A 21,917-nucleotide genomic window follows, 5' to 3' on the forward strand; every position below is an offset into this window, starting at 1 on the left:
GATGGTCTGGCTGAGCAAATGCATTTGACTTCTTCGATTTTCCACCCGTTCATCCTGAGGTTGATGTGAGCGAGGGAGAATTAAGCTAAGCACTTCTTCGAAATACGAAAATTTAAGTCCTATTTGCTGGTGTGCTAATAATGCATCTCTATAATCCCTTTCAAATCCCGGTATTCCCACGGATAATCTTTTGAAGCGACGCGAAGCAAAATAAAGCTAGTTTGCTATGAAAATACGCCGCACCGGTCTTTACTGCGACTAGTCCACCTGGAAAACTAGGCAATTAGGAACATTATGCTTCCCTGAACATCCCTACGGCTGGACACACGGCAAACTACATTTGCATAACGAAAGATAAATTATGCAATTGTATTATACGGAAAGCTGCCTTTCTACCTATCCAAGGTGACCACTCCACGGCTGAGCTACAAAGAGAAATGGCTTGTAATCCGTTGGAGTAAAAGTCTAACTTGTATAATTCAAGTGTGACAGAAGTATATTATTATGAAGGGATGTGAAGTGAAAACTCGTTCATTTTACAGCACTATCCTGTGTGGTGGAAACCGCATAGTCCGTATCAGATTTTATAATGTAAATTTAATCATGTTTGCGAGCCTCTAATATTAAAAAGTATATGAAGAAAATCTATCTTGAATGTTTCTGAAGCTTTTACTCTTCCTAGTGTGTAATTAGTAGGTAATTAAGTATTTTGTATTATTTCATCAAGTTCATTATGTACTTCAGGCATACCCTGGTCAGTCAGCGACTGACGCTTATCTGACTGGCCAATACTTTCACCATGGTGGCAAACAATATTTTAGCAATTTTCTTTGTACTGACACCATAAAATGATTTTAATTTGATATTTTTTTATAAATATTCTCTATTTCTCTCTTCCAACAGCGGAACGAGCAGACGAGAAGGTGTCTCGTCGCAACACGGTGCGCATGGGCATCCGCGTGCTGCAGGGCCCGGGGCGGCCGGCGCCCCCGCCCCCGGACCCCGCGCTGTCCCCCGCGGCCCCCGCGTCCTTGGCTCCCACGTCCCCGGCCCCCGCGGCGTCCCCCCGGCCCCCGCCGTCTCCGCACGTGCTCAGTGCGCTTGCGCACCACAATGTCTTGAGGTAAAGCTAGTTTTTCTTCTTCAGCGTATGTCTACTCCATATTACGCCAAGTCATACGGTTCTGAGCCACACTCGTCCAGTTTGTACCAGCCACTTTCCTGATGGCACGGACCAACGGATCAGTGGTCTGCCGACTAATGGTGGTGAGGTAACCATGGAGTCATTGTAATGATGTCCCATCCATGTAGTGACTAGTGATGCAAAGCCGCAAAGCCCTCAGTTTATTAGCGCCATCGCTAAGCACGGGTGACTATAACCACCACCACCACCAAACACCAGAACTCGAAAATTAAATGTGCAGGTTTCATTGTATGATAGATCAAAATGTTTTTATTTTTCACGCCAAGTTTTTCAGATAGAAGGTATTCCATTTGTATAATAGCTTGGAAATAATCAAGATGCGAAGCAGAATACCAAGAAGCCTGCTACATAATACTGTTACTTATTAATAATAAATTATTTTTGACTTCATAAATAATTTCATAGAAAGTACACTTGTACAGTACAATTGGGCCTTGCTATTTGTGAAGTTAATATAGTTTCCAAGCTACTTAATATGTATTAAACATTCAACAAAGAGATACATCTAATATTATGTGATGATAGAAATAAGATCCACGCACCATCTCAAATTATATCTATGACTCCATTTAATATTATGAAAGTATTCACACTGTAGTTAATATGATATATATAAATAAATTACTCGTTCAATTCTTGAAGTTACTACGAATAATCATGCGAACAGATGTCATTATTGCTAAGCATTTGCTAAGTTATTTGGCATTTTCAGTACATATAACTATTAATTAAATTGCCGATTCGTATCTTGAAGATTAGGCAAGTCGGCTACAAACACTGTGAATCTCGGCCTTTGAGCAAGTTGGATGTGACACCAGCAGACTAGACCGTTTAATGTTCCTGTCTCAACTGACACAAATGTTTGTGCTAACATGCCGCATAAATCTAATGAACTCTGTTGAAACAAGGCTGGAACTAATTATTCTTGAGAAATTACTTTAGGATGATACACGTGTAGCTTTCATACTTCATACTACTCTATTATTATTGTAAAGGGGAAAGTTTGTAAGAATGTTTGTTGCTCTTGCACGTACAAACTACTGAACGGGTTTTCTTGGTATGCAGAAAAAGGAAAAACTGGTCTAATACAGGCTACTTTTTCTCTAGGAATTCACACGGAAAACTTTAGGTGAAGTGAAGCTCATGGAAACAGGCTAAGTGTATATCCTCACAAATTACTGCTTTATAACATTACTTAGTAGACTTTATTTCATTTTATACGAATTCCTAAAAGGCATAAAAAATTGCTCAAAATGACAGGAGCACACTAGAATCACTTTCACCTTATCAGCCACCAAAACTTACATTGTACGTGTTTACATTACTGTTGCAATACGAATTTATCGTAGTGTTATTCTGTACCGTCTTCAATGTGAAAACGTCTAAAACTGTATAGAAACTAACATTCCATCTAAAATGGCGAAATAGGCAGTAAAATAAAATACCCGTTTCTCTGAAACTACCTTTTAATGGACACGTACAGACATTCTGAGAGCATTATTCGATCGAGTGTCAAAGGTCTGCCCGGTGGATACCTGGCTGCCTGCCCCCTTTAGCAATAAGAGGTATTGGGTCAAGGGTACGCCAATGGCAACTCTATTGCCTGATATTAGATGCTGTAATCGCCTGACTAGAGCTTCGCAACTGGAGTACCTACATACTTCGGATGCTCTGCTGAAAAATGATACATAAAAAAATGATAATAGTGGCGTTGCAACAAACTTTTTCAGGGGAACTGTGACATTTTGTACAGTAAATAGTACCTACAAGTTTCGTTATCTTGAAGAATGAAATGCATCGTATCATAAACCAAACCCATTCTACTATGCTTTTGTACGCATTTTACACAACTTGCAAAGTCATAACTTGAAGAATGTGTATTGTAATCGCTGATGTCTTATATAATTATTATTGTACATACTACCGTTAATGTTAAATAACGAATTTTGATAGATGCGTTTTGGCACTGTACCATAATTATTGCATGTAGGTAATAATATGCTATTTAAATCTTGGTACATTAAAAATTTATGAAATCGTGTGTCATTAACTCCAAACATGAACTTTTAATCGGGTTTTGGATTACTTTGCTGGATTCGTGGTCGCAGGCAGATTCTAATTACTATAACTACGGAATATTGCAGCATTTCTAACCTTATTAATTGCTTATGTTTAATATTATTTATTCAAAACAGCTTTTGAAATTTAACCCTTTGACAGTCCTTTTAAAACTAATTATGTGACTTCAGTTGAAAACTTCTACTGTACGTGACTGTACTATAGCAAATTATCTGCTATTATAGTTTAATTTGAACACGTCATGTCATCCAAGTCCAAAAGAATTATGATATTCGTATACACCCGAGCCCGCGTTGTTCTATTTTTGTATATTTTGATGTGCACAGTAAATTACTTGACAAGTGACTAGCAAACCAGAAATAATTTCTATTATCTCACATCACTGATTTCACATTTCTGTAACTTGTACACCATGTTTATTTATAGTTGAATTGAACATGTTTCGTATATGAAACATAATGGATTGTTATAATTATATGATTTAATATTACGAGTATGTTTCATTGTAGGATTTATAGTTTAATTAAACTATAATGAAACCTGCACACATATTAATTCTGAGGCAAACCATAGAATTTCTTATAAAATTATAAACGTTTTTGCCATATGAGTTAAGAAAATGAAAAACAAATGCTTGATAAATGTAAAGAAATTTAAGTTATGCAAATTAAATGCGCGGAGGTCTTTATTTTACTAAACTGCCACAAAGGAGATAAGACAAAAGCTAAATGTGTGATAAAATATGCTGTTGTCGGAACATAATTTAAGAGAGTGAAGCGTGATTTTATCTCGTAGATAACCTTTTTGCAGACATAGTGATGCCGTATTCATATGATTGTTGTAAATGCGTTGCGTTAGGGTCCTTCTTGGTACATACTTTTGTAACTATATAAATCTACGTAGTGCTAACGCAACGCACTCACAACGTCCGTGTGAATCACACACTTCTTAAGAAGCCCTGGATCGCAGGTTTGACTCCCGTCACGTCCGCTAAGCCCGGCTAAGCGGGCGCAAGTACCAGGGCCGCACGGCGTCACAGAAGGTTCACCAAACACATATTTCATGTCAAGGGACTCATAAACATAAGTACACTACACGGAGAGAAAAGTGTGCAGAAAAAGAAAAAGTGTTTTCCTGCCAGTTTTACTTGCTACGTCATCCTACTACGCCGTAGCGGGTTTAAACATCGTAGCACTTTCCGTAGCGCTTCAGCCATACAGTTTTGGTCATAGATCCGATACGTTCTTAAAAAGATGCTCTGAATCCTGAAAAGTGTATGCATTGAATACTTTATAATGTCATAAGTATACAACTATACATACATTAATATCAGAATATACATGCATACATAATAATTTATTTATTTAACTCTTTATTGTGTAAATAATGGTTGTGGTTATGTCACGGTGTGTTGTTTAATGAGTTATTTATGATTTTAAACCGCTTTAGTCTGTCGCAGTTGTTCGTGGATAATAAAATAAACCCACTGCTGCCAACAACTTGGGCTGTTTTAAAACAATTATATTTTAATTGCAGCACCTCAAACACAATTCAACAATTTAATTACGTACACTGGAAAACGCTATACATATAAACCAAGTACAAACAAGGTGTAAAAGACTTTGAATATTTCGTTTCGTTTATTTTGAATTCACTTTTTGTTTGTTTCAGGCTAAAAACCAAAACGAAACCAGATTCAGAAACGAATACTAGCAGAAATAAACGGGATGAAATCGGTGAGTGAAGCGACTTTTTTACTGTACAGAATATTATAATATTTTATACATAACCCAATAGTTTTAGTTTTGCAATAGTTAAGTCGCTAATAATACTGGTTGTGCTTATAGTGTGGCAATACCTCTCAGACTTTATGTATAAAAATCAACTCTTGGTACCCTTTCAGTATATTAGATTAAGGGCTGATTTTTCAATAGTCAGATAAACGTTATCTGAGGAATAAAATTGTTGCTGTCACTGTCTCAGACAAACATTCTGATGCAACAGCATCAGCATTATTCCCCAGATAACTTTTATCTGGCTATTGAAAAATCAGCCCTTATTCGATTATGATATTTGCAACGAAGTTAGAGGGGTAGGTAACTTTCGTGTCAAAAAGACAGGACAGCCCAAAACCTATTCATATTGAAATCGCTGTAAAAGGGTACGCGTTGACTCAATTTCATTGCGAAATAGCCACAAATAGACCCGCACATCGTTGAGCTTAACGTACGTTTTAAAAACGTTGTATTAAAAATACTTCTTTAACATATCCTAACTAATATTATTAATGCGATAGTAACTGTGTCTGTCTGTCTGTTACTCTTTCACGCCAAAACTACTGATCGGATTTGAATGAAATTTGGTATAGATAGATAGATAGATAGATATTCTTTATTTGTACACAAAAGCATGGACAAAAATTACAAAAAAAAAAACTTATTCTAACATATATGTACAAATGGTATACATATGGTCTATACTCTGACAAAGAACATAGGCTACTTTTAATCCCGGAATTCCCACGGAAAAGCTTTTTAAGGCGAAGTGAAGCTCGCGGGAACAACTAGTTTTTTTTATAAATCTCATTAAATTTTATAAATTTATGAACATTGCGAGGTTACGAGTTAATACCGTTATATTTTTCTTTTATCGCCAATTTGGTGGGAAATTACCATTAGACGAGCACGGAATAACGTAGCTTTTCCAACAGTTTGTTTACAAAATAAGGCTCTAGGGTTTAATTTGCCTTGCGTAATGTTTAAATAATTATTTATTATTCTATACATTGTTAAGTATTTTTGTTTCTCATTATTAGCTTTAGTTTTCAAAGCCAAAATATTAAGAAGATCTACTTAAACTAAAAAAAATACTAAAATAAATCCAATCTAATAATAAATTAACCAACATAAATCATTTTATTATGTATCATCATCATATCATACGATTCATCATATATGTGTGAATTCTGACGCGCAGGAATATAAAGAAAGCCTTATTCATTAAACTGAAATTCCTTAAAATACCTAAATCTACATATACCCCAGAATATCAGCGCTCAACAATGAAACCGTCTCATATTTCTGTTTAAATACGCTTTCACTATTTTTCAATTTTGAAAACACAATATTGTAGCTTTTCAGGGAAAGCTCGGGTTTCAGAAGCATTCAACTGTTATCTCCCACTTTACTGTGCTGTAAGAAAGTATATAGTGGGCTGCTACCAGCGCACTGAGCTAAGTGGAATAAATTCAGGGATTTACTTTTATTTCAACTTTCGTCCGCGCCACTGAGTCCGAAATGTCGGTGAGTTATTCACATCACATTGCACTGACTTTTCAGTCTCTTACCAGGAAAAATTAATGTATTTTCACATTGGTATTAATTGTACCAATGAGTTCTTTTAACTTAAGTACAATGAAGGAAAACATCGTGAGGAAACCTACATACCCATCTAGATTTTAGCACATCTAGATATGTGAACCCACCAACCCGCAGTGGACCAGCGTGGTGGGAAATGGTCCAAGCTTAGAAAGGCAGTTTAAACCTTGGGGATATGCACAAAGGTTCCACTCGAGAGAGCCAGGTGCAGGTACTTACACCCCCACAGAGAATAGAATAGAATAGAATTGCACTGACTTTTCAGTCTCTTACCAGGAAAAACAAATGAATTTTCACATTGGTATTAATTTCGCATTGTTACTCACTTAAACTTGAATCCTGATCTTAGTTATTTATAAACACACTCGGTAAGGAGTAGTGAGGAGACACAGTCGTGTTGTGTGTCAATTAAGATACGAGTTTACGACCGACTTCCATCAAGACAGTATGTACGGTGGCCTGCGCCTAAAAGTATACAGGCGGAGTTTTTAAAATAGCGATCTCAAGCTCACATGCTGCTCAAGCACATCCACATAAACACCACTGCTACATATATCACACACAACACGTCCCCGGATTTATAACACATGTAGCTGGTCCCTTCATCATCAGGGATCGCTATTTTAAAAACTCCGCCTGTATACTTTTAGGCGCAGGCCACCGTACGTTTAATAGCGACACACTCTTTAGCATTTATATTAGCTCTCATGAAATCCTAGCATTTTAGTATCTTAGGAGCACTCTACACGGCATGAAACAAGCATGTGCCGAGAGTGGGTTTTTTAAACACACACTGCCAAGCGTGGAGATAACAATAACCCTCGAGCAATGGAGGAGGTTCATTGCATTGTTTATTGTGTGCATTTTTTAACGCCAGACGAAAAGATTCAAATATGTATTTCAAAAGTTATGCTACTTTTATTGTTGAATGTCGGGGGTGTTTAAAGAATCGGGCAGATAAAGAATTAGATCAGGCATGGTGATGCCTCTATAGTGTATAATCTATAGTTGCCTCCTTCCTCTGTATAAAATTCCAAAGCAAGTGTCGCCAAAATCACCAACAGCTATCAAATCATAATTATGTGAGTCTGTTTTCGACTTCGGTATATTTTAATTTTTTATGCTATAGAAGGCTGATGATGATGATGCTGTTTATATTGTTGCAGAGAACATGGAGCCGGCGCCGCCGCGGGCCGCCGTCGAGAAGCCGTTCCTACTGTCGGATGGAAGGTAACTAAAGTCTGATTTTTAATCTCAGATACTAAATTGACAGATTCTGAACTGTTCATCAACAGTCGATTGTCCCGCTAATAAAACTTAATTTAATCATGGGACAATCGACTTTTGATGAACCGTTCAGAATCTGTCAATGTAGTATCTGAGATTAAAAAACAGACTTTACAGCATACAGAAGGTGAAGAGGGTAGTTGACCCCTCAGATTTCTCCTTATCATACTTTATTTAGTACTAATTTGGGACTTGACCTCAGGTAAGTGTTTAAGCTAAGTGCGGGCCCATCCCGACCCCGCCATCTTACTTCTCTCTCTCGTCGAAGAATTGAGTCAAGGTCAAGTCTCAAGTTCATTCTTGCGAGTGGTAAATATGTATAATCTAGATATATATACAGGGTTTCCAAAAAGGGTATACTAAGCCGAAACCTACATGTGCAGCATGGTATATCTAAGCCCGAAACTGGAATCAGAATTTAAAATTTCGCGAAAAAAAAAAACATTTTCCATAGAAACTTTGTTGGTCACGTGACTTTTTACTTTGGAAAATGTTTTTTTTTTCGCGAATTTCCAAATTCTGATTTCAGTTTCGGGCTTAGATATAACATGCTGCACACGTAGGTTTCGGCTTAGTATACCAATTTTGCAACACCCTGTATATAGAGGACATGTTTCGTCTGAGGTCATGTACGAAATATGCATGCATACTTATTTCCACCATTGTGCAAACGCAAGCATTAGCCATATCCATTAGAGTTGTTGTTTTTTGTTACATAATAACCATAATGGTCACACTACACATACACATTGCAGTATATCTCTGATGGCTGCGAGCCCTTACTTTAAGGCAGATTCACCCACACACAACTCCTTGCATCTACATCACCTACATCTTCCTTTTCAAGTCTTGACAAGGTGATTCGCTCAGGTATTTTTCCGCTCAACAACAGACGTGTATTGTATGTGACAGTTGTAACGTCTTTGTAGCGTCTTTGTATATTTCTGTCCGCGGTTTTCCTCATTCAGTGTGGTGGCCTTTAGAAAACTGAAGTATAACCAATTAGGGTTAGGGCTTTGTTGGTATTTATAGACACCGCGAAGTGATTCAACCGGCTGGATTGTGGAAAGTTTCTGCTTTGTAGTGTACCTCTAGGTTCTCTAGCTTGACAAAAAATTACGAATAAGAGCTGCCATGCATTCGGTACTTTTAACACATCGTAGATGGAGTCGTGATCAGCGCAGTAGCGCTCTGTTTCATATTTTGTCGTAAGATAGATAGAGCCCCCGAGTTTGAGATAATCTCTTGTTTATCTACCTCAAGTTCGTACTGGGATAGCAAAATAATTAAGGCTTTATACCCTAAACGTAGAAATGTGCCACTTTAAGGAGGCCTGCTGCCTGATTGTAGCGTTACGGCGTTACGGAATTTGCAGCGTCATATCCATAGCGTTAATGTGAAATAAAAATATATATACTTTTTGAGTGATTGAGTATGCGTCTACCATGGCCACGGCCCTCCTCATCCAGCTTTTACCGGCTTTTGCTTTTTATCTTGGCCAAAGATCACTCAAAAAGAGTCACTGAAAAACATATTAATACTTAATAAAACAAACTTATTTTCGTTATCCAGTAGTTTTTCTAAACTTGTAATACGTATACAATATGCAGATTTGCCTAACTGCTTATCAATTTCCGTTATTTATATCTCCACTGGAATAGAAGTCTAGGGCTGAAAGTAATTTATTCACGATCGAGTTGAGCGACATCGCCGTGACGTCACGCGTCAGTCTACAGGGTGGTCTGAATCATTGATGGCGGAGGTGAATGTGGTGGTTCTATTTTCGAACTAGGTACATATAGTACCTACCTAACTATTAGGTAGTAACAACATTGAGCCTAATGTGAAGCTAGGAGGTTACGGAATTAGTAATTTAACGTGTTAACTATTCAGTGTGAATAGTATAAAAGTTTAATACGAGTGTAGTTTGGGAAACAATCCTCCCGATCCTGAACGTTTAGGATATGTTTCAGGCATAGAATAACGAGTACTACTGTACTTGTTATTCTATGGTTTCAGGTTTATACAAATCGCTTAACAGTTAATAAAATTGAATTCAAGAATTATAATTATTTTTTTACCTTTGCATCTAAAATTATCTAGTGACCATGACCAAATATCATCCTTTTAAATTTAATGAAACACACTGTATATATATTTACAGCTCGGGCTAAAGTGTGATAATTATATGAACTGTGATGAATATTCACACCCCATCACACACATGAATCAACCTTATTACTTAATATTTCATGTCACGACCCAAAAAGGTTGTTGCTATGTGCTCACACAATCATAATCAAGTTATGGAACCCAATTAGAGAATTTTCATTACATAAATAAATAAGGTTTTACTACTCTACATATCTACATTGTATTGTATATTCAAAACAAGCCGAAAATAAACATGGCATTAAAAAACTTAGAACAGTTTTTTTTTTCTATTTAGACTGTAATTATAACTAGTTAAATTTTTATTAGGACAACGTAGTACCAATATTAGATTTGCATTCAATTTATAAGTAAGAATAATTATTAGCACCTGGTTAGTTCATCAATTTTCACTAAACAACAACAATTATTACTGAACTCCATTTTTTAAGTCGTTTAAAAATCTGCAACAACAAAATTACTGAACTTCTGCTCAATAAAAGGATCACTAAAGTGCCGGCTGAAAGTTACATAATAGGGTGGCAAGTATTAGGAGAAGCCTTGTAAGCTGAGCTCATAGCCAAATTGCGTTGTTATCCGACTGATTATGCTGGGAATAGTTCAATTTTGAGCTTGGTAACGAAGCGACGTCACCACATACACCCACCAAGTACCAATGTGAATGTGTTATGGTTTAACAAGTTAGGTTAGGTTCAGTAAACTGATAATACAGAGCTTATTCGTATGGCACAGAGCTAACTACGAGTTTCACCGGCTCCTTTTCCGATTGTGAATTTGATAAAGCTTGTCATAAAATAAAATATTTACTGTGTCTTTGCTACTATTTATGAAAATAATATTATATCGTTGTTATAATATATTATGTAGTTGATCCTTACGGTGTTTCCACGACTGAGTAGGGTGTGGTAGAGTCTACATGGCAGTTCCGCTAGACCGTAAGTGACCGTAAGGTCTTGTAGCTTGATGAGTGCGGAAAATGGATGGCGGATGAGGAAAATATATGAGTGCTCTTAGCTTATCGGAGACCAATAGTGACCATTGATAAATCAAATCAAATCAATAGTGATGACCATTGATAAATCAAATCAAATCAATAGTCAGTGAAGCGACTGTTGAAGAAGTTCCTTTCGTGCACCCTTAGGATGATTATTTGACCACCGAATGGTCCAGTGGTTAGTGTCCCCTGACTGCCATGCTGAAGGTCCCGGACTCTTTTCCCGACTGGGCAGATGCCTAGTTTGTGGTCGGATGGCCGTGTTTAAGATGTCCCCCACATAACCGTCTCTCTTATTCTCAGGGTGGAGCTGGAGGCGTGGCTGGACAAGGCGACGTACTCGCACGGGGAGTCCCTGCACGTGGGGCTGGTGGTCGCCAACCACTCCTCCAAGACCGTGCGACGGATCAAGGTCAGTTACCCTTGTTTACCCTGATCAGTAACTCTTCTTAGCCCTGAAACCAGGGGTGGTCAGTCTATATGACGAAAAACGAAGCTTTGAAGCGCTGCTGCGAGAGCCACTAGTCTGTCCTGTTGTATTAAACGTGCCGGTTGCACGTCAGCTGTCGTTCGTTCGTTTTTCGTCAGTATAAAGGAACCCCCCAGGGGTGTTCTGGTCACTCTCCGAACGAACGAGAATTGTCGCGAAATCGGCACGGTTAATTCAAAGAGATGTAGTTGTAGGTGCCGAAGGCGGGAAAATTTTTGTTGGTTCGTTAGTTAATTTAGAGAGTGACCCCCCTGAAACCAGAAACAAATGAAAGTCTATTGTGACCTCTACAATAAGTGAATCCAAGTACTTATCTATATTATTATTTATTATGTAGCAACTTTGTATGTACTTGTTTACTTCTGTGAACGTAAAATAAGACTAAATTAATCTATTTCTATTTATGGTAGGTATTCAATTGATAGACCTACTTTTATTTTTTGTATACCTATTTTTTAAAGTAAATATTATTCAAGAGTAAATACAGGTAGCTATATTGTGAACCAGCCTCCATGTGAAAATAAATCTACAAACACAAGTGGAATTCGGCGTAAGTACACACATTCTGTAAATACCTATATCGTTTATGTTTTTCATGGAAAAGCTTCGTATGTAACATAACGGCTCTAATCTCGCTGTTTTATCCACACTGAAATCAAAACGGATATACGGATAAACCAGACAGATTAGAATAGAATAGAATACTCTTTATTTTGCACCATTAAAGAAAACATTACAAAATCACAACTTATATGTATATAAAATAGTACAGAAAAAGCGGTCTTATTGCTTAAAGCAATCTCTACCAGACAACCTTTGGATGGTAGAGACAATTAGACCCTCAGAGCTCTGCTTACATTATCCGCTGTACTTTTGGCCCACAATAATGTGATGGTGCTAGTAAATCTATGTCTTTAAACTGTCCTAAGCCTAGTCTGCGAAAAAAGGGTCTCCAACTCTCCACAAAATATGTGTGGGAATGGAATCCCAGTTATTTCCCAGCACACTGGGGGTCGCTTAGCCGCCAAAATTATTTTTGCTACTTTTTTGGCCTTTAATATTTTTAATCTTACATTAATTTGTCTTCGTGTTAAATTACGTCGGTCTATATTATAATATTTACGTACCTATCATACTTTCCATTATACTTATTATGTGAAAAAAACATGAAATAAAATGCAGGTTTGAGTAAACACCTAATTGGAACTTGCTATTGCAGACATAGCAAATAAAGTGTCAGTAAACGAGGTACTATACAAATAGAACTAAACGCCGCCGTTTCAGTTTGAGCTCACAACGAGCTAGGAAGAGCAAACATTTCCCATTTAATTTGTTTACTAACAGTTTTCTCTGATAACTTGCTTTTAGGCTGTAGTTTTTAGAGGTCCGTTGTCAATTTTGCCAAAAACGGTGAACTGTTGAGTGTTGAAACCTGGTATAAGTAAACTATAGTAGATGTTCTGGAAAAAAACAACTAGATGGTATGAGGAAACCCTAGGCCGGCTGAGCTGAAATCAAGGAGATATGTACAAAGGTTCCACTAGGGAGAGCCACGTACAGTTACTTCGCCCCCTCTAAGAATATAATAGAATAGAATATGGGGTATAGAAATAGTAGAATAGTAGAATATGGGGCTTACCTGAGTGGTCTGAAGTGGCGGAGGATCGCGATCGTTGAACCAAATATAAGGAGGCCTTTGCCCAGCAGTGGGACACAAATTAGGCTATTAAAAAAAAAAAAATGGGGAAACCCATACTATGAAATGTATTTTTTTAATGTTTGCAAAAAGGTCCTTAGTACTTTTTACAGATAATGGTGCGGAACCTTTCGTGCGCAAGTCCAACTGTTTGCAGTTGGTTTTTCAGTGGTGACACGAATTCCTTTAATAAAATTTCAAACTAGATTTCATATTACGTCACGAACTAACTTTACCGAAAACTCTTTTGCGACAAAACCCACGACCCAATGGGTCGGACCGATTCAAATTGAATCAATCCCGAAAAAGTGCCTGCCGTTTTTTTAAATATATCAACTCCGATATGAACTGAAATAAATCCCCATTATTGTTACCGTATCAATATTTCATTCCAGTCGGATGATTGGTTCGATTTAAATTTATCACAACAAGGATATATCATGATAATTATTAAGGACTAGCTGTTCCCGCGCGCTTCGCTTCGCCTTAAAAAGTTTTCTCGTGGGAATTCCGGGATAAAAAGTAGCCTATGTTCTTTCTCAGGGTCTAGACCATATGTATACCAAATTTCATTCAAATCCGTTCAGTAGTTTTGGCGTGAAAGAGTAACAGACAGACAGACAGACAGACAGACACAGTTACTTTCGCATTTATAATATTAGTAGCGATTACCTTTTCAGCAGTCGTATTCGGCGCGTGTCTTATTAATTTTAATTATTAATCAAGATTGAAATTTAATTATTACGTGCGAATTCAGAATTTTATCAGAAAACTCAATCGCAAAATTTATCTTTATTACGAAACTAAAGCCGAACGGTCAGCACCGGCTAAAGTAAGTTAGTTTAGCTTAGCTCGCATAGTTGAGACAGTTTTTCTTTCTTAGTGCATAGTTTGCTGTGGACGCACATGTATGAAAAACTGGCGCAACTATGCGAGCTAAGGCTAAAGCTAAACTAACTTAGTTTAGCCGGCGGTGGAGCGGCTTCTGTGGAGGCCCAGGAAAAACTGGCGCAACTATGCGAGCTAAGGCTAAAGCTAAACTAACTTAGTTTAGCCGGCGTTGGAGCGGCTTCTGTGGAGGCCCGTCGAGTTGGGGTATTCGTTTTTTTTTTTTAAATGTACTTCTTACTGGCTGTAAACCCTAACCCCCTTACCCCTGCGCAGGCGCTGGTGGTGCAGCACGTGGACGTGTGCATGTTCTCCAACGGCAAGTTCAAGAACGTGGTGGCGCTGGTGCGCGGGACCGGAGCCCCCGTGCCGCCGGACCGCACGCTCACAGACACGCTGGTACTCACGCCGCATCGAGGTGAGGACAAAGCTGCTAGGCAGCACAGCCGTCAATCTCGTGCTTTATCGGTATATTCAAGTCTACGATCCCTTAGACATGACCATACAGATAGGTAGACAACAAAGTAGTCCTAAAGATCAACAAGGATTCCGTTTTTACTTTTTACTTTCTGAACCCTAAAAACGGTCAAAACATTCCCGGCATTCTATAGTAAAATATTCCATGTAGCCAATTTTGCAGAACAAGCAAGCTATCGACCAGATTATTATCATCTCTGGTAACATTGGTTTTAATTTAAAACGTGCTTTTGAACGCATCGTGAAGCTCCGGTGTTCACAGATAAATAGACATGTTCGATATCAAAATTACCAATTTCACTTTTATGTTACAACCTGGGTACGAACACACTCCTAAAAAGGAGCTCAGTTTGCAATTTAAAAGCTCAAACTCAGATAATTTGACCCAATATAAAGTTCTAGTATACTTATGTACTTATACCTATATAAAAAATATTTAATAAAAAACTGTAAATCTACACTGCTTCGATATATGAAAAACAGAAAAATATTAAGAAAATCTACAATTATTAGGTACTAAGTTAGCCACTTTTGTTTATTTTTATTTAACTTTAGTTTATTTACAGACGACCGAATGGCGTAGTGGTTAGTGACCCTGACTACTGAGCCGAAGGTCCCGGGTTCGATTCCCGGCTGGGGCAGATATTTGTTTAAACACAGATATTTGTTCTCGGGTCTTGGGTGTTGATATTTATATTTAGTATCTATCTATCTATGTATTTGTGTAGATATATCAGCTGTCCGACACCCATAACACAGGTTCTACCTAGCTTGGGGTCGGATGGCCGTGTGTGAGATGTCCCCACATATTATTATTATTATGTTGTGTCTTTACCATCTCGGGACCATGGGGTCCCGGGCATTTGGAAGGCGTGCATGGGGCCGAAGCCAACATGTAGAGGCCCGTTTGACAACATTAATCTATATGAAATGTGACACCAACCGACGATTTTCCCTGTGCAGACTATAGAAGTAAACCCAAGGAAAATCCCCGGTTAGTGCAGGACTATTGTAGGATATGGAGAAAACTAATAACAGGGTTATGGAAGGGGGTGCTAAATGGACTGGGTAACTGGGACTATGGAAGGACTATGGCCCCTGCCTGACCTATATGTTTCACACACGCATAAAAAGGCAGGGGGTGACTCGCACACACATTAAATGGGCCCCCCAAAACAGTCGCTAGCACATTACAGTGACGTAGCAACAAGGGGGCAACATGGCATGAGGTGCTGAGGGTGGAGAGGTATACCAAGGCTCTCAGAGCAATCGCGGATGCCGGTCAAGACCCCTACAAGCACTTACTGGATATACATCCTTCCTCCGAGCATTTCTGCTCTAGCGGTACACCACTCAAGCCAGCCAATGAAGGCAAGCAAGAGGTGGGAGATCCTGTTCCTCGTCAGTGTTCACTCTGGACAACCAATGAAGGCAAGCCAGAGATGAGGAACAGGGGTTCTCCCTGGCATCGGGTGGGTGGGGTCGCTAATGCCCAACAGCTCGCCACAAGCTGCCCTGCCGCATTATTATTATTATTATTATTATTCTTATCGTCCCGGACGAAATTAAAAGTCAAATCAACATCCAGAATTTACCTGGAAACACGGTAAATCCAATTCATTTGTATCTCTTGTGACACCTAAATGCCATTTCTGAAATTCGCTACTGGAATACTGTTTCATAAAAGGAGTGAAAATAATTAACTTTTATAAATATAACTTAGGTGTTAGGTGCTATTTATAAAGTGTCGTCTGGAACTTGAGCCTCAGTTCTATTTGCAGAATTAATCACGGATGAATATAATGGACTTGACTTATTCAAACCATACTTATTATTTTGCTAGCTGATGAGTTTAAAGATGTAGAAAAAGTGAACAAACAGAAATTCATGTACTTTCACTATTTGTTCCGCCATATTTTCTTATTTACAACAATAAAATTATATGAATTTATATTTATAAAAACTATTATTTATCATTAACAAAATTACAACAATTAAGTATCTATATTTTAATAACTTTTTTACCAAACTAGATATAGTGTAAATTACAAAAACGTGTATATTATTATGAAACCGAGTACAGCACGGGTTATCCCTCACAGGTGATTCGTTTATTTGTCGCGGGGCCGCTGAGCTCTGAATTTTTTATCATTTCCAGGCGAGGAACTGGGACGACCTAGTTTAAACTTTCACGGGAAGTTTTATAGTAATTTCATACCAAATTGTCAGATTAACTGTACTTTTGTTACTGTGTTTTTACAGCTTTTGTATTCTATTCGGTAAGAAAGACGTTGATTTCCTTACAGAATTTTAACCCCAAATATAATTAAAATTTCCTACAAACTAAATATACTTAACATGAATTAGTCCATACCTTTCGGAGCTTCAAAATTGCATACCTGTAACGCTATAAAATATACGTACGTATGTTGTGTTTATACATTGTACAGTGAACTACTATTTTTTGGGTACCAAAAATCGTTGTTTGAATAAATAAATCCTTATGTCCACTCGTAAATTGATAAATAAAGCTAAAATTGAAAGAATACCGGGCACCTTTCGATTACTCTAAACGATTCTAAATAACCCTTAATCCGCTATCCGTTGCCTTGACCGACACAAGGTTGAACACCGTGCGCTCTAAACGTAACATAACTTTAACTGTTACGTTGTTTTCTTGACCCAGTTGTAATAAGAACTAACCGTCGGCGTTAACTGAGGGTTAACACGTCACACGTTAATAAAACCCGACGGAGACAGATAAAAAGAAAGCGTCGTTTCGGTTTGTTGGTTGTAAACAATCTATGAAGGCGGGTTACTCTAGCAAAACAAGAAAGAATGGTGGATGTCATGCAATCAGTTACCATGCAGATTAAAGCATATGACTGTGCTAACTATGTACTGTTTTTTTCCTATTTAGAATCCTCTTCTTCTTTGCATGTCATTACTACACTACAATAAAGCTCAACCAGGCTTTTTAACCGTGGTTCGAGGATAGCCAGTTGGATCAGTTGTCATCTGACTGCCGAGGGTGCGCCGAACGTAAACCCATAAAGCACAATTGATACGTCATCTGAGGCTCCATGCATTCCAACATCTAGAATATATTCCAGTCATGCCTTTCAGCTACTAAGTACCGTTAGAAGATAAGCGTTTCGAACTTAATCGAGCAGGTCTCAAGCTGCTTGCTATGCGCCCCGTACCGCGCTGTGACTCGATCTCGCGAGCTCTCGACTCCATCGAGTGGGCGATGGCGGAGCTGGCTCATTGGTTAATGGTTAAACTAATCTCGTATCTCAATGTTCAGCAGAGCTACAATGGATGGTGTAATAATATGATACTCTAGTCAAGCTGCCAGTTTGATTAGTTAGTTTTAGCTAACGTTTCACAATGTCTGCAAAGGTGTACCTGCGGGATTAAATTCGTCATGATGAGTATGATGACAAACAGATAGCTTTTATTCAGACATCCACTCGCGAATTGTAGATACTTAGTATAAAAGTTTATATCAATCTAAAGTACTTAAGGGCTTTTAAATTTTAAAGCGTAGCACCCTTAAGTTTAATGAAACGTATATTAACAAACCACTAACAATAAACCTACCCCACAATTTTCCGTTTCTACGTGCCCACATTTCCCGCTCTATATTTAACCAAATAGTTTCAACATAATTTAAGGCCCATTTCAACGCGAATTTAGGTGGGTTAGGAAATCAGCGAGGTAAAGCAAATTTATCCGATAAAACTTGTTGGATCCTACGTGGAATATTCCGAAATGGGCTGCGGTTGCCGCCTGAAGATTACATGCCTTCGATGTATTTCACTGTCGCCTTTACGACTTTGTAATAAGAGTTACCGTATTCGTGAGGTTTATTGCCATGCTTGTAAATGTTGCGATCCACGTATGTACGTCTGATCAAATATTCAAAATTGCTGTTTTAATTTCCTCTACTTTTGTTCTCTGACGGAAGCGGAAACGGGTTTGACTGCGGCCTGTGTGGATACAGAATGCAGGTTTCATTTCACGCCTTTTTTAAGTTCTTTTGGTCAATGTTGACAGGGAAAATAGAGGAAAACCGTTGCTCGTGTAAAAGCGAAAAACGGACAAAGTATACCGGAAGCAGATATTTCGTGACTTTTTATTGAAACCTATAAGTTGCTAGATACTTTGTTGCAGCGTCTCATTAACTTAGTAAAAAATATCTTGCTATTATTACAACTGCTATTAATTGGTATTAGAAAAAAGACAGGTTTTTTTCTATCTATTGCGCTGTACTATCTCTTATTTGTATCTACATAATAATATTTTGACTGCTCTTAATATTCACTTATAAATAAGTCTCGCTAAAACATATTTTGCATCCGAAGTAAAATAGGCAAAATAAATGAAATTATGGTGCCGTTGGGATTTTATTGATTCAATTAATTACTACCAATACGCTGGCGGAAGCGATGTTCATCCATATTCATTATTCCGAGCTTATTGTAACAATATTTTACTTTCGCCATGAATACTGTACATTGATATGAAAGTAAATGAAAGCGGAATGCCACTGTTGCCTTTAGTAGTCGGGCTGTATGCTAATTTCGCGATTGTAAACATTGTTTATTCAAGTTCTTTAAACATACAACCCACTACTTTACAAATTAAATAAAGTATCTAATTAATAGCTACGAAAAGTTGGCTGCCTGAAACGCTATTCAAGCTACTCTTTGTTCCAGGTGTGACGAAGAACTGGATAGCGCTAGAAGACTCGTACTCAAAGACCGGCGCGAGCCTAGCGTCCACCGTGCTCTGCAACTCCAACACGCCCGAGGACCGCAACGTGTTCGCCATCTACGTGTCCTACTACGTGAAGGTCAAGCTCACCCTGTCCGCCATGGGGGGCGAGATGTCCCTCAAGCTGCCCTTCACGCTGACCCACTCGTGCATCAACGAGGCGCCCACCGACAGCGTCATTGAAGAAGCCACTCACAAGATGATCCTCGAGGGCAAGGAGAGCGACGACGACCACGAGCTCGACGGAGACAAACAAAACAACAACGATGAAGAGAAAATACCACACGAAGAAGTAGCGTTCGGAGACGATGCGGAACCCTCGCCCGATGACCACCGCTGCGTCGCTGATGTCCTGGTAAACATAGAAAACAAGATCAACGACCGACCGAAGACATTCGCCGGACCGACTGAAGTGCGCGCTGTCAAGCCGAACGATGAAGAATTAGACCTGATAGTGAAGTACCCTGGCTCGGACACGTGATCCGAAGAGCCGAGCGACACCGGGCAGCGCGGCCCGACTGCCGAGGAGAAGCAGAAGAGCGAGTGGGAGCTGATCAAGTCCAACTGCAAGGATGAAGTGCAGGAGCACAAGGGGAGCTTCGCGGAGCACTTGAAGCGCGCCGTGTGCTGCATCGACCGGCGCCGCCAGTCGTAGGCGACCTTGAGCGACCGGTGGCGACAGTCGTAGGCGACCTCGAGCGACCGGTGGCGGCAGTGTTAGGCGACCACGGACTATTTTGATACGCGTTTTAGGTACCAGTGAATGGAATAAGGTGACAAAAACATTGGCAATTTAGTATTCGTTATTTGAGTGCTTTGTGGTGGATTCACGGGTTTGTTGCCATCGCTTTGGGAATGATCGAGTGTAATTTTACACTCCATTAGTGCGCCGACCCGGCGAGCTTCGCAGAAATCAGGATAATTAGTGTAGTTTTGTAATTAAATTTGAATTTGTATTATTCTTGTGTAGTCGAGAATTAATTAAATCAATTACGATGACACGATGGCAGGGATCTTGAACCTGAACGATATTACGCTTAATAATCTGTAATTATAATGATAGGTATTTTGAATTATACAAATGTAATTAGTTTTGTAATTTAATATTACTTAATTACTTCAGTAGGGAATATTATAAATATTATTAGTATACAAATATTTAAAAACGATTTGTGCGTAGGTTCTAGTTTTTGTTTCCAATTTACAGTATTCTAACAACGCATTACTTACATTAAAATTTAGGTACTACCTCCTAGGGTACCCTAACATTTTTCACACTAAGTATTGGGAACTGGATAGCGGACTGTATAATCTAATTTAAAGGGGAAAATTATACGAAAACACGGGTTTTGTTGTCAAGAAAAACGTATGTAATGAAAGATAATATTGACGGCTGAAGGAATGATAAATAAATACAAATTCAAATTATTATGTAAAAAAAGGAAATCAAAGTATAAAAAGGTCGAGATATATAAAAGGTTGAGGTTCCACAACAAACTTCCCCCCGTGTGCGACATTAGTGGCACCCAAACTGCTGTTAATTGTGGAAGCTCAGTTGGTGAGAGAAGTTACTAGATGTGGGAAATAATTATGTTGGATGTGGAGTATAATGGGAGAAAAAGACGTACCTACCTAAACAAAAAAAAAGAACAAAACAAAATAAGACGAATTTAACATGTCAATACGGTAGACAAAACAAAACAAGACGAATTTGACATGTCAATACGGTAGAAAACTAAATTAAGTATTATAATAATAAAAACAATGCAATTATCGGATGGCAACGAAATGGAGAATGTACATAATGATAGTATGACGAAGGATGGGCCGCGGCCGGTTCCTAAATGCTGCTTCTTAAAGTTTGACTAGTTTTCTTGTGGGTCTGCGAAGTATGAAACGAAGGATGGGCCGCGGCCGGTTCCTAAATGCTGCTTCTTAAAGTTTGACTAGTTTTCTTGTGGGTCTGCGAAGTATGAAGCCCTTTGCACAGACATCGACTACCCGGACGACTCCATCTTTTCCGGGGTAGGTGGCCACGACTCTTCCTTTAGGCCAAACCCCTCTTGGGAGGGTGTGATCTGCGATGATAACCACATCACCAACTACGAAAGTTGTAGGGGCAGTCGGGACGGGAACTCTATGTTGGAGGGTCGGTAAGTATTCACGTACCCATCTGCTCCAGAAGTGATCTGCTAGCCTCAGAGCTTTTTTCCATTCCAGTCTTCGCGATAGGTCGGTATCATCAAACATCGGTATGGTCAGGTGAGATGAGGAGCCAATTAGAAAATGGAATGGGGTGATAGCTTCCTCATCATTGGGATTTGTCGACACATGTGTGAGAGGCCTAGAGTTGACGATCGCTTCGGCTTCGGTTAGGAACGTTACGTACGTTTCTTCTTTCGGCGCTCGTTGCAGCAGTGTGGTTGATAGTGCCGTTTTAACACTTCTAACTAATCGTTCCCATGCACCTCCAA

At 38.8% G+C, this 21,917-nt stretch overlaps 1 protein-coding gene across 1 annotated transcript in view; it reads left to right on the plus strand.

Annotated features, from left to right (window-relative positions):
- LOC105380760 (arrestin homolog) overlaps positions 1-20,719 on the plus strand; it is a 45,700-nt gene extending 24,981 nt beyond the window's left edge. The window contains exons 6-11 of the mRNA XM_048625963.1: positions 904-1,123; positions 4,955-5,019; positions 7,827-7,890; positions 11,417-11,525; positions 14,464-14,605; positions 19,386-20,719. Of these exons, the coding sequence (XP_048481920.1) occupies positions 904-1,123; positions 4,955-5,019; positions 7,827-7,890; positions 11,417-11,525; positions 14,464-14,605; positions 19,386-19,924 (1,139 nt within the window). The 3' untranslated portion in view covers positions 19,925-20,719. The remainder of the gene's footprint in view (positions 1-903; positions 1,124-4,954; positions 5,020-7,826; positions 7,891-11,416; positions 11,526-14,463; positions 14,606-19,385) is intronic.
- The last annotated feature ends 1,198 nt before the right edge of the window (positions 20,720-21,917 follow it).

The sequence above is a fragment of the Plutella xylostella genome, chromosome 15 (genome assembly GCF_932276165.1).
Source record: "Plutella xylostella chromosome 15, ilPluXylo3.1, whole genome shotgun sequence".
Taxonomy (NCBI): Eukaryota; Metazoa; Arthropoda; class Insecta; order Lepidoptera; family Plutellidae; genus Plutella; species Plutella xylostella.